The sequence below is a fragment of the Primulina tabacum genome, chromosome 9, assembly GCF_025594145.1.
Source record: "Primulina tabacum isolate GXHZ01 chromosome 9, ASM2559414v2, whole genome shotgun sequence".
Lineage (NCBI taxonomy): Eukaryota > Viridiplantae > Streptophyta > Magnoliopsida > Lamiales > Gesneriaceae > Primulina > Primulina tabacum.
This window is the reverse complement of record NC_134558.1, coordinates 37,171,150-37,188,643: the sequence shown is the minus strand read 5'-3', so window position 1 is coordinate 37,188,643 and position 17,494 is coordinate 37,171,150. Positions and strand designations below refer to the sequence as shown.

Genomic DNA, 17,494 nt, shown 5'->3' with positions numbered 1-17,494 from the left:
CTAGCATCTTTCAGCAGCTAGCAAATTCAAAAGCTAATCATTTTTCAGCAGGCATATACCAGAAATTCAGCAGACTATGCCAACAGTGAGCAGCTACTGTAGACTTGTAACTCATGCATCAACTCGAAATCATGACAAATAATGACACTAAATGAGAGCCTAACAATCATATTTTTTCTATAAATAACACACAAAATTCTGAGTTTGTGTAACACATTCTTAGCAAATCACCTAAAACTTAGAAGCAATTTTTAGAGCTAAGAGACGGCATTTTTGAGCAGCAATTCAATAACAAAAAACGAGATCCTGTCCAAGTGTCAACCAAAATTATATTAACAACTCAAGTAAGTGGACTTTCTATTTTAACTATTATAATACGATTTAAAATCATTCCAGTATATATATCATATGTTCAAAGCATGAATTTCAAAATATGTATTTTTGAAGCACGAAAAATTATGAACAAATTGTAGGAATATATATTCTGAATATGTCTGATTATCGTTAATTCCTGAATTATACCTCACCTTTAGACTATTAAAATATAAAAGACTGATATCAGTTAATTATGAAACTCGTATATATTCAGCGGATAAAATGACAACTGTTTATTTCTTAAAAATATGAAATAAAATTATGTGACTTATGTTCTGATTTCTGTATATAAGTATTTTATTAAAAAAGATTTTAAAAGATGAGATGATATCTGTTTACTGAGTTACGATCATATTACTCACCCACTCAAACTCATCTCAAATAAGAACAGAGAAAAGATAGAAGCCGATGAGCAAAACTAGTTCTGGGGCTGGTGAAGAAAAATACCAATTTATGCCGTTTAATTTCTATTATGTAGTCTACTACGTACGTTAGATTTCTGTTATCATTTTGATTTTATAAAGAGAATGTAAATTCAATACAATGAATGAGTAGATCGATTATAATTTTGAAATTGTGCTTATGAGGTTTATCGTTAATTTTGAATGAATTTTGGAAACAACGTCGGTATCGATTGTCTCAGGCCTAGGGCGTGACAGAAACTGATATGACAATGCATACATCAGCTGCATATTGACACTGTATAAGTATACCAAAGGTGTCACGTCAAGAAAAAAAAGACAAAAATTGAAAACATAATAAAAATAGTGGGCTAAAAATCGATATTTAACATTATATTTAACAACATTTCACAGAAATAAATATACATACCTAGTATTCTTTTTTTTTTTCCATTTATATACTAGCTCATGAATTTTAAAACTACCGACTCAAAATAAAAAATTTTAAAGTAGGCATTATGAAAATTCGATCTATCCACAAAGCGTGCCAGCTAACTAACGTGCCATTTAATTACAATAAATTTTATGTGGAGTATGTGACACCATTTCCTAGAATTATTTCGTACTGCTATCTTAATTCCTAATAATTTTATATTGATATTTATATTTTTTTATATACGTACACACCATCCCTAAGGCAAAACAAACATTTTGACTGTAATCCTTTGCCGAAAAGTCTGTTTAAACATATTTTTTAGTTAGATTTCCACGCATTCATTCATTCTACCGGAATTTAATTTCAACGATAATAATATAAAAAACATCTATTAGAAATGTAAGATACGTGGATTAATATAAAATTAGTAGTAGATATCTTGTGTGATAAATTCAAGAGTTCATAGAAAGATCAACCTGATGAATATTTATCATGAAATATAATATATTTACGTAATTTTTTCATGAGTTTGGTCGTTTCGGAGACCCGTCTCACAAAAATGACATATGAAACGCTCTCACGAAATTTTTGTGTATAAAATCTTCTTGGTAAATGAAAAAATAGAAAGGATATATGAAGCTTTAAGTTATTTCTATATTTCATATTATTTCTGTCCCCGACGAAATAACTTGCATAAAAAGCAATATTTCATTGCTCTAATGATAATGGATAAGGTGGGTTTAGAAATCACGATAGCTTTATTTTACTTATATAAGTCAATGTTCAAATTCATAATTTGTCCTAACTTTCATATCCCAATAACTTAATTACACACAACACAACACAACACAAAAACACACACACACACCCCAATATATATATATATATATATATATATATATACATATATATATATATACATACAATATATATGCTTCTTCATATCCTAGCTATCCAACTTCCCCATAATCTCCTTTCTCTGCACGTATCGATATTTCGTTCTACTGCCGATTCAAAGTTTTCAAAAGAATTTATTATATTCCTTTTCACCGAAAACAATGGCAGAATTTAAACCTCAACAGAAGAATTCTGCTTCAAAAACAATATCTCCAAAGCACTTCTATGATGAAGAGAGCTGGAAAACACCAACTAGCATTCAGCGTGCATGGTTTGCAAGCGGGTGCACCACACTGCTAATTTCTGTAGCCAAATCCTTGATAATAATTTCCCGTCGATCAACGGGGCTCCGCAGCTGGATCGACCCCGTTGTCGCCTCCATCGTGGGCTACGTGCTAGGGGACCTCGGCACAGGAATATACCATTGGGCAATTGACAACTATGGCACGGCCAGAACTCCCGTTTTCGGGTCCCAGATCGAAGGTTTTCTCCGTCACCACGACCATCCGTCAGCGATAACGAAGCGCCACATCGCCACCAACCTCTACGTTGGGGCGGCGGGTTTCACCATTGCCGTGTTACCAATGAACATATTTTGCACCAACCCGAATTTGCTAGCCTTTGCTGCTGCGTTCTTGGGTTGCGGGATGTTTTGTCAGCAGCTTCATGCATGGTCTCACACCCCAAAAGGGAAGCTTCCGCGGCTCGTGGTGGCCCTACAAGATTCCAGGGTCATTCTGCCACGGGCAGAGCATGCGGCGCACCACCACCCGCCTTTCGACAGCCATTACTGCATCGTGAGCGGGGTTTGGAACAGGTTTTTGGATAAATACAAGATTTTCTGGGCAATGGAGATGATTTTCTTCTTTGTTTTTGGGGTTAGGCCAAGATCATGGAGTGATTTCAATTCCAAGTGAACTGTTACATCTTCAAATTCAAGGATATACATAATACATGTGAATTCCGGCTCTTAATATAAATGTAGTCATGAAAATATACGATTTATATATACTATAAAGCATTCAAATAATTTCTTATACTGTTCAATCAATTATAATATTTTATCCTTCCACTTTATACAAATTATTATTTATCTAAGCAGGTCTGATTTTTAGAAATTTTAATGTAAACCCTATTAATAATCAATTCACGATGAATTTGGTTTGGTTAGACTTATAACGATATGTCCAGGTTATATATTTAACGATTTAATCGAACAATTTCTCATATGATCTCATGCATATAGCGGGCGATCGATTATCACGTTTTTTAATCAATTTTTTTTTAAAAATTGCCACATCGTCTGATGCATGTCGATCGGTTTTTAGTTGTTTTACCTAATTTAGAATTATTCCAATTTAAGAAAATTTAAAACTCGAAGCTCCAACCGGAGATGACTCAAAGAACTCCATGCAGCTTGACGCCAGAAATTAAGTTTTTACAAGTACTCATGTGTTTTAAAATTGCGATTCTTCCTACCATTAACCCTACTTCTCTGTGTGTTTGAGCCTGACTAGGAATCGACATAATGTCTAAATTAATATCCTCACCATCAATTATATCTTTATGTAAAATCGTAATTAATGTTAATTTCCACATGAATACTAAATAGAAAGTATATATGCATGAATCAGCATACATCATTAATAAATTAATCATTAAATATATATATTTAGTAAACTAGGCAATTATATCTCCCCAAAAATCATTTTCCAACGATTGCACTCGTTGCAATCTATGAATATTTTAAAATGTATACCAAACACCATGTTTCGATCCTTTTTCTAGTAATTACGATTTACGAACTAGCTACACCAGCAAGTTTTTGTTATCAAATTAAACGTCCGCCGCAATAGAAATTAATGTGGTTAATGAAGATAACTTATTTTAATCTTTTGTTTTTATAAAGAAAACAACACAGATATATACCACACCAAACTATGCAAGGAACATATATAATAATTTCTGAATTTGAAAACCACGACTTCAATTGATGATCCTAGGATTCTTTGGTTTACATGTTTGAATTTCATTATTTATTCATTTAAATAATGGAATTTGTTCTCTAATTAATTATGATTATATATTATAATGTATCTACGCTACATTATTCTGTACGCACTATATAATTCAAGCAAAAGTCTCAAAATAATTTTCTTTGCCTCTACAATATGCCTTTTTATTTTGCAAAAAATCCTTTATCATGACACGCTAACGGTGAAGAACATAACTAAATAAAAGTGAAATCCTTTATTAAAATAATTATATATATATAATCATGCTTTATAATGCTATATATCTCTCTATTTGTCTTGCAATTTTAGTCTCGTTTTAGATGTGGCATTGATATAGCTTCAACGTGGTGCTGATGTGTGTAGACCCGATGAAAAATGACTAGAATTGAAAAATATAAGAATAAAACTGACATTTGAATCATATATATTTATAGTAACTACTTAATAAAGATTAATGGATGGTCGTCGAGAAAAACTAGGAGAATATATATATATATATATATATATATATATATATATATATATATATATATATATATATATATATAGTGCATATATGAATTAATCTTAGCTTGCTCAAACGTTATTCATAGAACAACGTACGTATATATACGATATGGGCTTCGGACGTTTCAAAGAATACACTCCTCCATATTTCATCACACAATACACAACAAACATAGTCCCAGTACCCCATTATTCTTATTCTATATCAGTATACCATGAGTTTCAAGTAATCTTCAGGTTTACTGGTAGACACCACTATCGTCAATGGATTATATGGCGAAATTTACGGCGTTAGATCCATGGGTACGGAGTTGGAACGAATTAAGTCTGCAAATGATAAAGTTCAACCCCTCATCAATTACCTCCACCAAAAAAGAGAGAACGTTCCATGCACTGAATCGAGGTCTCGTAGGTTTTCGTTTATCGATTTCGGATCGAAAAAACCTGGCCATGAAGGCAGTATAAGAGGCCTGGAACACTCTCATCACCAGAACCATGTCCAACATGAAGTTTCACCTTCACATCGATTTTACTCTCATCCACAAACAAATTGTTAATAGGAATACAAACCATCGTGTGGATATCCGAGATTTGGAGCGTGACCTTGTCTATCACTGGACTTTTTTTAGCCTTGCAGATATCGTTTTGGGGGATGCTGTTGTCCCACGTGCAGTAATTTAAGATAATAAACCCCGAAAATAAAGAATAAACTGGACACCGAAATTTACGTTGAAAACCCCTAAAAATTATTAGGGTAAAAACCGCGGGAAAGATGAAAAGAATTCCGCCATAATATTTTGTATAGATCTTTTGCATATCCACACTTCCTTCTTTTACTACTTCCGGCACAAAGTGAAATTGGACTCCAATGTGTTTCGTCCTGGAATGAAAGGCTGGATTCCTTGCGATGTATAAGACACTATGACTATCACAAAACAATGGAACATTCTTTTGTCTGTGTCTGATCTCCTCCAATAACTTTTTAATCCATATTGCTTCCTTGCAAGCTTGAGTAGTTGCCATGTATGCTGCATCTATTGTAGATAATGCTACAACTGTCTGCAGTTTTGAAACTCAGCTTACAGCTCCTCCTGTAAGTGTAAACACATAACGAGTAGTATATTTTCTCTTAACAGAATCACCTGCATAATCTGAATTAACATAACCCCTGAGTGTAAAATTTGATTCTCCATAACATAATGCAGCTTTCGAGGTACCCTTAATGTATCTAAGGATCCTTTTAACAGTGCTCCAATGCTCTCGTCCAGGATTCACCATATACTGACTAACTTATCCCATTGCTTGATCAATGTCCGGTCTTGTACAGATCATGACGAAAATCAAACTTCCCACTGCTGATGCATATGGTACTCGAGACATCTCCATCCTCTCTGCTTCACTGCTAGGACATATATCGGATGATAACTTGAAGTTAACAGGAAGAGGGGTCCATCATCCGTAATTTCCACCGGTCTATCTCCAATAGCTGCCAAGCAATTCTCCTTTTCTTAAAACTTCTTGTATCTTTATTTTCCACAGCATAAAATTGCTTCCGTTGAACTTTGCTATATCGTACATTCCCGCCATTATGTCTACAATAATTTTAGTATACTGGACAAAATAATCCCGCCTTAAATAAAAAATCTCAAAAAAATCTTTTCTGATGTGGAAGATCAGTCTAGGCTGCAACCACAGAGCATACTCAGAATTTCAAAAAATTTTAAACCTGGGCTCCGATACCACTTGTTGGTCCCACTTGCTGTAATTTGAAATAATAAACCCCGAAAATAAAGAATAAACTGGACACCGAAATTTACATGGAAAACCACTAAAAATTATTAGGGTAAAAACCACGGGCAAGATGAAAAGAATTCCACTATAATATTTTGTGGTATACAACTCACTCACTGTGTTTTCAAAGAGAACACACACTCTCTTAATACAGGAGAACAAACACCTCACAAATATTATAGAACTAAGCACTCAAATGCTATAGTATTAGAGAAAACTCGAAGAAGGGATGATTTCAGAATGAAGGAGGGAGCTCTATTTATAGAGCCTCTGTTAGTGTGAAAACGCATATAAAAATTAAAAACGCGTTTTCTCCACTGCTTCAAAGTATGCAATTCAAATGCTTCCACCTACCTTTGTTGACCGCAGCCACTTGGCCGACAGATGCCCACCTCAGCTTTACCACCACGGTTCATGCTAGCCAAGCATCCATCGAATCTTTGAAGAATGAGATTATTGTTGATACAAGTCGTGGGACGAGCTGCTCAATCTGTTTGGAAGACTTCGTGATCGGTTGCAACAAAGGCGTATGTATGCCGTGCTCCCATATGTTTCACGGGGATTGCACCACAAGATGGCTCAGCACTAGTCCCTATTGCCCCTTCTGCCGTTTTGAGATGCCAACCTCGACCTACAATTGATCGCATATTTCAGTTTCGTTCGCTACCTATGCAGTTATTTATGATTGATATATCCATGCAATATTAATATTAGCTAGACAACAAATTAGCACTGTTATACAAGTGCATGACACTAATAACATTGATTTAGTTAATACAGACTTATGATAAATACATTCTACATGCTTAAGGTTTGTTTTTCAATTTCTGTAAACAATATTCTTGTTCACAATATTACCGTATATATATTTATATATATATGTTGTAAATTTCGGAATTCTTTGTTTATCGATCTCGAATATATATGAAATTGTGATGGTTAATTTTTTTTATAGAGTTTTGAAATCCTTGTTGATCTCTTAATTAATGATAGGTTTTTTTATGGAGTTTGATCGAATCCCTATACGTACTCTAAGAGTTGCGTTACAGTAAGGGATTTGGGTTGCTTAACATGTAATTAAGGTTTTATTTACAAGTTCTATGTTTCACCTAAGTGGCCAGAACACTCGCTGTTACCCTATGCATACATGCATGCTTGATTTTTAGACGAGAAATGAATGAATAATTTAATTTCCAAATTAATTAATGACGACAAGTCTCATATTGCAATGTAACTATGACAACCATGTGTCATATAGAATATATATGCAAAAGATTATTATAGATTAATTATTTTGTCAATTGATTCAATATCCATATATATCACCGTATCGATATTAACTAAACATATGCAAAGCTTTTTTATAATAATAATAATTATTATATACACACAAACTATTTATTGTCGTTATGTATATAATTAACTAGTGTTCTTGCATTAATAAAAAATTTGAACTTTGCTAAGCCATCCAAATAAGGACATGTGTCCAGTTTGTTACTTGATCATGTATTGTTCTGTTTTGTAATAACTCCCAACGATAAGAAAAAAGACAAACCATTTCCCGCACTTTTATTGTTAAAATTTCTTAAATTCCATTATATTATGATGATTTCTTTTTGAAAAACACACAGTAAACAACCCATTGAAAAAACAGCCCCCACCCAACCCCCTACCTGATCAATTTCATCATCATTTCTTTCTAAACAAAAATGGAGAGTTCTGCAGAAGATCGATGGCAGATAATAGAATCCAGCAGCCGCCGTTTGTCTTCATTTTTGAGCAGCAAAAACCACATTCTGGAAGCGATCAAAAAATTGTGTGCTCAAACAGGGGCTAAATGTCTTCGTCTTTCTCGAGTATGGAGGAAGAAAGTGCAGTTACGCGTGCGACCTGTTGGAGGCAGAGATTGTGACAACCCAAATTTTTGGGCTGGTAATTATTTAATTAAATATAGACATACATAAGAATTTATTTTCGAGTTATAATAAATTCGAAAATATTAAATAATACATGGTATTGGAAATTTCAAGCCAATAAATACATGAAATTCAAAATTAGTACAAATCATGTATTAATTTCAAAATAAGGATGAATATCAATCAAATTTGGAATGAAATATCACATACAATGTAGTTTTTCTCAACACGGAAACATCCCAATATTTAAGGAAGAAGTATATCGAAATTTATGGAAGGAGGATCTCCAAATTTTAGAAAGAATATCAATCGAATTATGGTAGGATTTTCACCTCACCCCTATAAATAAGAGGAACCTCCCATTCGAAATTTTCACTGAAATTTTCGAGTTTCCTCTCCAACTTTCGAAATTTCCTCTCAAAAATTCTGCACGAGTCATTAAAATTCAATACAAGTTCAGAAATTCGATTCTCTCGTTCGGGTGATCGGAATCCGATCTTCACCGTTCATAATATGCTTCGATATGTTTCAAATAACATATCCAAATTTCAGCAAAATCTAACGCTTAGTTTTTTGTTTATAGACTTCGCAAGAAAATTGCTCAGATTCTAGACGAGAACATCATACCAACGATTTTTCATCTATGAACTAGTTAAAACGACTTCTAAACCCAATCTCCACCGTTCATAATATATTTGACGTATATTTGAACGTACTGTAAAATTTTAAGCTCGATCCAACGGTTCAATAAGACGAAATGAATTTTTCAAGATGACTGATTTTCTGGACTATGTGTTGCTGCATTTTCGAATTGTCAGTTGCATGATTCTTCTATGTTTCTCGAATTCTTCACGCTTCTTCTAGGTGTAAGGTAAGTGGGCTTGTTTTAAAGATTAAACTTTTGTATATGCATATTTATTTCGTTTTTCAAAAATACGGTCGAGTACATATTTTTCTTCTACTCCATTCTTTTGTTGGTTTGTTATATGGTTTTGAGCACTGTGAGGATTCAACTTGATATGGGAGGGAATCCCAACCATGGCATGATCCTTACGCGATGGGGATGTAACCGCTATATGGACTCGCCCCCTTAGAAGAGTAAAAATTAAGGACTGATATCTGTAAACCATTGAAAGTAGAGGAATCTTTGTGTCTAGTAAATGTTATGCATGTGATATGAATAATGTTATGCAAGTTATGTGATTTTTGAAATTATGCATGTTGTTTTATTGTGCTCGATACGGCCCCCACTTGCTGAGTATTTTTCAAAATACTCACCCCCTTACGACCCTTTCCCAGATAAAACCGAGGAAGAACTCGAGGAAGAGGAGTCAGACCAGTTTTGGGGATGGTGAACTTTCAAGATTTAGTTTAAGTTAAGATTATTATTATTATTCAGTTGTAACGTTTCCGCATTAGATTATGTCGTTTTTCGGTTTTTGAGTTGTAAAGACAATTGTTATTTCGTTTGAAATTATGATATAAACTGCTTTTGGTTTATACTGTGCTACGAGGCTGATTGTTTTCAATTGTGTTATTGTTAAACAACGTCGATGTCGACTAACCCCGGTCTCGGGACGTGACAAAGATAGTGCAAGAGTGTAGAGAGATGGCGGCGAGAGACGGAGGAGTGTCATCTGCACCCATGTTGAATAAAACAGATGAAGATGGAGACATCCCAGCGAGGTGGTTAACTGTGGTTCACAAAACCCTGCTCTCTTGATACCACTACAGCATGCCGCCATTGCCACGCTTAGAGATAGGGATGTGCCAAATCCGAATTGGCTTTCTCTTATTCTCTGAAGAGGCAAATTAACAAGTATTATTTTGGTAAATTATCCATCTTATTGATATATTGTTTTCGTTGCATGACTTTGTACCTCAAAATTGAAGTTCAGAAATTCGTTTCTCTCGCTCGGGTGCTCGGAATCCGATCTTCACTGTTCATAATATGCTTCTATATGTTTCAAATAACATATCCAAATTTCAGCAAAATCTAGGGCTTAGTTTTTCGTTTATAGACTTCGCAGGAAAATTGTTCAGATTCTAGGCGAGAACAACATACCAACGATTTTTCATCCATGAACTAGTTAAAACGACTTCGAAATACGATCTCCACTGTTCATAATATATTTGACATATATTTGAACGTACTGTAAAAGTTTAAGCTCGATCCAACGGTTCAATAAGACGAAATGAATTTTTCAAGATGACTGATTTTCTGGACTATGTGTTGCTGCATTTTCGAATTGTCAGTTGCATGATTCTTCTATGTTTCTCGAATTCTTCACGCTTCTTCCAGGTGTAAGGTAAGTGGGCTTGTTTTAAAGATTAAACTTTTGTATATGCATATTTATTTCGTTTTTCAAAAATACGGTCAAGTACATATTTTTCTTCTGCTCCATTCTTGTGTTGGTTTGTTATATGGTTTTGAGCACTGTGAGGATTCAAATTGATATGGGAGGGAATCCCAACCATGGCATGATCCTTACGCGGTGGGGATGTAACGGCTATATGGACTCGCCCACTTAGAGGAGTAAAAATTAAGGACTGATATCAGTAAACCATTGAAAGTAGATGAATCTTAGTGTCTGGTAAATGTTATGCATGTGACATGAATGATGTTATGCAACTTATGTGATTTTTGAAATTATGCATGTGATATGAATGATGTTATGCAAGTTATGTGATTTTTGAAATTATGCATATTATATTGTGCTCGATACGGCCCCCACTTGCTGAGTATTTTTCAAGATACTCACCCCCTTACGACCTTTTTCCAAATAAAACCAAGGAAGAACTCGAGAAAGAGGAGTCAGACCAGTTTTGGGGATGGTGAACTTTCAAGATTTAGTTTAAGTTAAGATTATTATTATTATTCAGTTGTAACGTTTCCGCATTAGATTATGTCGTTTTTCGGTTTTTAAGTTGTAAAGACAATTGTTATTTCGTTTGAAATTATGATATAAAATGTTTTTGGTTTATACTGTACTACGAGGCTGGTTGTTTTCAATTGTGTGATTGTTAAACAACGCCGGTGTCGACTAACCCCGGTCTCGGGACGTGACAGAGATAATGCAAGAGTGTAGAGAGATGGCTGGGAGAGACGGGGGAGTGTCATCTGCACCCATGTTGAATGAAACAGATGAAGATGGAGACATCCCAGCGAGGTGGTTAACTGTGGGTTCACAAAACCCTGCTCTCTTGATACCATTACAGCCTGCCGCCATTGCCACGCTTAGAGATAGGGATGTGCCAAATCCGAATTGGCTTTCTCTTATTCTCTGAAGAAGCGAATTAACAAGTATTATTTTGGTAAATCATCCATCTTATTGATATATTGTTTTCGTTGCATGACTTTGTACCTCAAAATGGAAGTTCAGAAATTCGTTTCTCTCGCTCGGGTGCTCGGAATCCGATATTCACTGTTCATAATATGCTTCGATATGTTTCAAATAACATATCCAAATTTCAGCAAAATCTAACGCTTAGTTTTTCGTTTATAGACTTCGCAAGAAAATTGTTCAGATTCTAGGTGAGAACAGCATACCAACGATTTTTCATCCATGAACTAGTTAAAACGACTTCGAAATCCGATGTCCACTGTTCATAATATATTTGACGTATATTTGAACGTACTGTAAAAGTTTAAGCTCGATCCAACGGTTCAATAAGGCGAATTAATTTTTCAAGATGACTGATTTTCTGGACCATGTGCTGCTGCATTTTCGAATTATCAGTTGCATGATTCTTTTATGTTTCTCGAATTCTTCACGCTTCTTCCAGGTCTAAGGTAAGTGGGCTTGTTTTAAAGATTAAACTTTTGTATATGCATATTTATTTCGTTTTTTAAAAATGCGGTCAAGTAAATATTCTTCTTCTACTCCATTCTTGTGTTGGTTTGTCATATGGTTTTGATCACTGTGATGATTCAACTTGATATGGGAGGGAATCCCAACCATAGCATGACCCTTACGCGGTGGGGATGTAGTAACCTCTATATGGACTCGCCCCCTTAGAGGAGTAAAAATTAGGGACTGATATCAGTAAACCATTGAAAGTAGAGGAATCTTAGTGTCTGGTAAATGTTTTGCATGTGATATGAATGATGTTATGCAAGTTATGTGATTTTTGAAATTATGCATGTTGTTTTATTGTGCTCGATACGGCCCCCACTTGCTGAATATTTTTCAAAATACTCACCCCTTACGACCCTTTCTCAGATAAAACCGAGGAAGAACTCGAGGAAGAGGAGTCAGACCAGTTTTGGGGATGGTAAACTTTCAAGATTTAGTTTAAGTTAAGATTATTATTATTATTCAGTTGTAACGTTTCCACAGTAGATTATGTCATTTTTCGGTTTTTGAGTTGTAAAGGCAATTGTTATTTCGTTTGAAATTATGATATAAACTGTTTTTGGTTTATATTGTACTACGAGGCTGGTTGTTTTCAATTGTGTGATTGTTAAACAACGCCGGTGTCGACTAACCCCGGTCTCGGGACGAGACAGAGATAGTGCAAGAGTGTAGAGAGATGGGTGCGAGAGACGGGGGAGTGTCATCTGCACCCATGTTGAATAAAACAGATGAAGATGGAGACATCCCAGCGGGGTGGTTAACTGTGGGTTCACAAAACCCTGCTCTCTTGATAACACTACAGCCTGCCGCCATTGCCACGCTTAGAGATAGGGATGTGCCAAATCCGAATTGGCTTTCTCTTATTCTCTGAAAAAGCGAATTAACAAGTATTATTTTGGTAAATCATCCATCTTATTGATCTACTGTTTTCGTTGCATGACTTTGTACCTCAAAATTGATCTTTATGGTATTGAATATTTTTTTCACTAAGTATTTGATGAAAAACTTTCATTCTGAAATGTTTACGGACAAAATTTTATTTAGTTCATGAATTGGTGTAAATGTCCAATTTGGATGATCAATCATTGCAAGATTTTGGGATTTGTCAGCAGACCCATGAAATTTGGTGTTTTTTTAATATTATTTATATAGTGATATAAGAAAGCAGGGTAATTCAAAGAGAGACAATTATAATTACGTTCATGGCTTGATAACAAGTATGTTTTATTTTTAGACGAGAATAAAGTGAAATGAAATTCTTTGTATATCTCTCAGAAAAATAGGAATTATGGTGATCACTTATAAATTTTCTTTGTTCAATTAAAGTTGAAGTTTTAAAATTACATAACCATAAATATCTTGATTATAGTAATGTTTTCGACTTTTACTAACGACATGACTTATCTTGACAAAAAGAACAATCAACTTGCAATATTCAAGAAAGTTGTAAACGACACTCATAAAGCTCTTTGCGATAATCTCGTATGAAAAAAGTGTTGGCATTAGAAATCGGACTCTTGACCATTGTTCAAACACCCATCTACTTTGTGAGAATCCAAATTTTTTGGCATATAATTAAATAAAAATAGACGTGTATAAGAATTTATTTTCGAGTTATAATAAATTCGAAAATATAAATAATACATGGAAATCGAAATCCAATGCAAGATTTATATGGCAAAATTCGACGGCGTTAGATCCATATGTACGGAGTTGGAACGAATTAAGTCCGAAAATGATCAAGTTCAACCCCTCATCAATTACCTCCACCAAAAAAAAGAGAATGTTCCGTGCACTGAATCGAGGTCTCGTAGGTTTTCGTTTATCGATTTCGGATCGAAAAACCCTGGCCATGAAGGCAGTAGAAGAGGCCTGGAACACTCTCGTCACCAGACCCATGTTCAACATGAAGTTGCACCTTCACATCGATTTTACTCTCATCCACAAACAAATTGTTAATAGGAATACAAACCATCGTGTGGGTATCCGAGATAAGGAGCGTGACCTTGTCTATCACGGGACTTTTTTAGCCGTGCAGATATCGTTTTGGGGGATGCTGTTGTCCCACGTGCAGTAATTTAAGATAATAAACCCCGAAAATAAAGAATAAACTGGACACCGAGATTTACGTTGAAAACCTCTAAAAATTATTAGGGTAAAAACCACGGGCAAGATGAAAAGAATTCTACCATAATATTTTGTATAGATCTTTTGTATATCCACACTTCCTTCTTTTACTACTTCCGGCACAAAGTGAAATTGGACTCCAATGTGTTTTGTCCTGGAATGAAAGGCTGGATTCCTTGCGATGTATAAGACACTATGACTATCACAAAACAAGGGAACATTCTCTTGTCTGTTTCTGATCTCCTCCAATAACTTTTTAATCCATATTGCTTCCTTGCAAGCTTGAGTAGTTGCCATGTATGCTGCCTCTATTGTAGATAACTCCACAACTGTCTGCAGTTTTGAAACCCAGCATACAGCTCCTCCTGTAAGTGTAAACACATAACGAGTAGTATATTTTCTCTTATCAGGATCACCTGCATAATCTGAATTGATTTAGCCCCTGAGTGTAAATTTGATCCTCCATAACATAATGCAGCATTCGAGGTACCCTTAATGTATCTAAGGATCTTCTTAACAGTGCTCTAATGCTCTCGTCCAAGATTCGCCATATACTGACTAACTGATCCCACTGCTTGAGCAATGTCCGGTCTTGTACAGATCATGGCGAAAATCAAACTTCCCACTGCTGATGCACATTGTACTCGAGACATCTCCATCCTCTCTGCTTCACTGCTAGGACATATCTCGGAGGATAACTTGAAGTTAACAGGAAGAGGGGTCCATCATCCGTAATTTCCACCGATCTATCTCCAATAGCCGCCAAACAATTCTCATTTTCTTAAAACTGCTTGTATCTTTATTTTCCACAGCATAAAATTGCTTCCGTTGAACTTTGCTATATCATACCTTCCCGCCATTATGTCTACAACAATTTTAGTATACTGGAAAAAATAACACCGCCTTAAATAAAAAATCTTTCTGATGTGGAAGATCAATCTAGGCTGCAACCACATAGTATACTCAGAATTTTAAGAAATTTTAAACCTGGGCTCTGATACCACTTGTTGGTCCCACGTGTAGTAATTTGAGATAATAAACCCCGAAAATAAAGAATAAACTGGACACCGAAATTTACATGGAAAACCTCTAAAAATTATTAGGATAAAAACCACGGGCAAGATGAAAAGAATTCCACTATAATATTTTGTGCTGTACAACCCACTCACTGTGTTTTCAAAGAGAACACACACTCTCTTAATACAGGAGAACAAACACCTCACAAATATTATAGAACTAAGCACTCAAATGCTATAGTATTACAGAAAACTCGAAGAAATGATGATTTCAGAATGAAGGAGTGAGCTCTATTTATAGAGCCTCTGTTAGTGTGAAAACGCATATAAAAATTAAAAACGCATTTTCTCCTCTGCTTCAAAGTATGCAATTCAAATGCTTCCACCTACTTTTGTTGACTGCAGCCACTTGGCCGACAGATGCCCACCCAAGCTTTACCACCACGATTCATGCTAGCCAAGCATCCATCGAATCTTTGAAGAAGGAGATTATTGTTGATACAAGTCGTGGGACGAGCTGTTCAATCTGTTTGGAAGACTTCGTGATCGGTTGCGACAAGGGCGTATGTATGCCGTGCTCCCATATGTTTCACGGGGATTGCATCACAAAATGTCTAAGCACTAGTCCCTATTGCCCCCTCTGTCGCTTTGAGATGCCAACCTCGACCTATAATTGATCGCATATTTCAGTTTCGTTTGCTACCTATGCAGTTATTTATGATTGATATATCCATGCAATATTAATATTAGCTAGACAACAAACTAGCACTGTTATACAAGCGCATGACACTAATAACATTGATTTAGTTAATACAGACTTATAATAAATACATTCTACATTCTTAAGATTTGTTTTTCAATTTCTGTAAACAATATTCTTGTTCACAATATTACCGTATATATATTTATATATATATGTTGCAAATTTCGGAATTCTTTGTTGATCGATCTCGAATATATATGAAATTGTGATGGTTAATTTTTTTTTTATAAGAGTTTTGAAATCCTTGTTGATCTCTTAATTAGAGATATGTTTTTTTATGGAGTTTGATCAAATCCCTATACGTACTCTAAGAGTTGCGTTACAGTAAGGGATTTGGGTTGCTTAACATGTAATTAAGGTTTTATTTACAAGTTCTATGTTTCACTTAAGTGGTCAGAGCACTCACTGTTACCCTATGCATACATGCATGCTTGATTTTTAAACGAACAATGAATGAATCATGCAATTTCCAAATTTTAATTAATGACGACAAGTCTCATATTGCAATGTAACTATGACAACCATGTGTCATATAGAATATATATGCAAAGGATTATTCTAAATTAATTATTATGTCAATGGATTCAATATCCATATATATCACCATATCGATATTGACTAAAAATATGCAAAGCTTTTTTATAATAATAATAATTATTATATACACACAAACTATTTATTGTCGTTATGTATATAATTAACTAGTGTTCTTGCATTAATAAAAAATTTGAACTTTGCTAAGCCATCCAAATAAGGACATATGTCCAGTTTGTTACTTGATCATGTATTGTTCTGTTTTGTAATAACTCCCAACGGTAAGAAAAAAGACAAACCATTTCCCGCACTTTGATTGTTAAAATTTCTTGAGTTCCATTATATTATGATGATTTCCTTTTGAAAAACACACAGTAAACAACGCATTGAAAACCCACCCCCACCCACCCCCACCTGATCAATTTCATCATCATTTCTTTTTAAACAAAAATGGCGAGTTCTGCAGAAGATCGATGACAGATAATAGAATCGAGTAGCCGCCGTTTGTCTTCAATTTTGAGCAGCAAAAACCACATTCTGGAAGCGACCAAAAAATTGTGTGCTCAAACAAGGGCTAAATGTCTTCGTCTTTCTCGAGTATGGAGAAAAAAGTACAGTTACGCGTGCGGCCTGTTGGAGGCAGAGATTGTGAGAACCCAAATTTTTGGGCCTGTAATTATTTAATTAAATATAGACATGCATAAAAATTTATTTTCGAGTTATAATAAATTCGAAAATATTAAATAATACATGGTATTAGAAATTCAAAGTCAATAAATACATGAAATTCAAAATTCAGTACAAATCATGTATTAATTTCAAAATAAGGCTGTATATCAATCAAATTAAGAAGGAAATA

The 17,494-nt window shown here is 34.7% G+C and overlaps 1 protein-coding gene across 1 annotated transcript; it reads left to right on the top strand.

Annotated features, from left to right (window-relative positions):
- Positions 1 to 2,173: 2,173 nt before the first annotated feature.
- Positions 2,174 to 3,165, top strand: LOC142556798 (fatty acid desaturase 4, chloroplastic-like). The gene has a single exon (XM_075668288.1). It carries the CDS (start codon positions 2,271 to 2,273, stop codon positions 3,024 to 3,026), a length of 756 nt encoding a protein of 251 aa, XP_075524403.1. The 5' UTR covers positions 2,174 to 2,270; the 3' UTR covers positions 3,027 to 3,165.
- Positions 3,166 to 17,494: the final 14,329 nt, after the last annotated feature.

Coding starts and splice junctions, on each gene's coding strand:
- LOC142556798 (XM_075668288.1), top strand. CDS start 2,271: ATGGCAGAATTTAAACCTCAACAGAAGAATTCTGCTTCAAAAACAATA.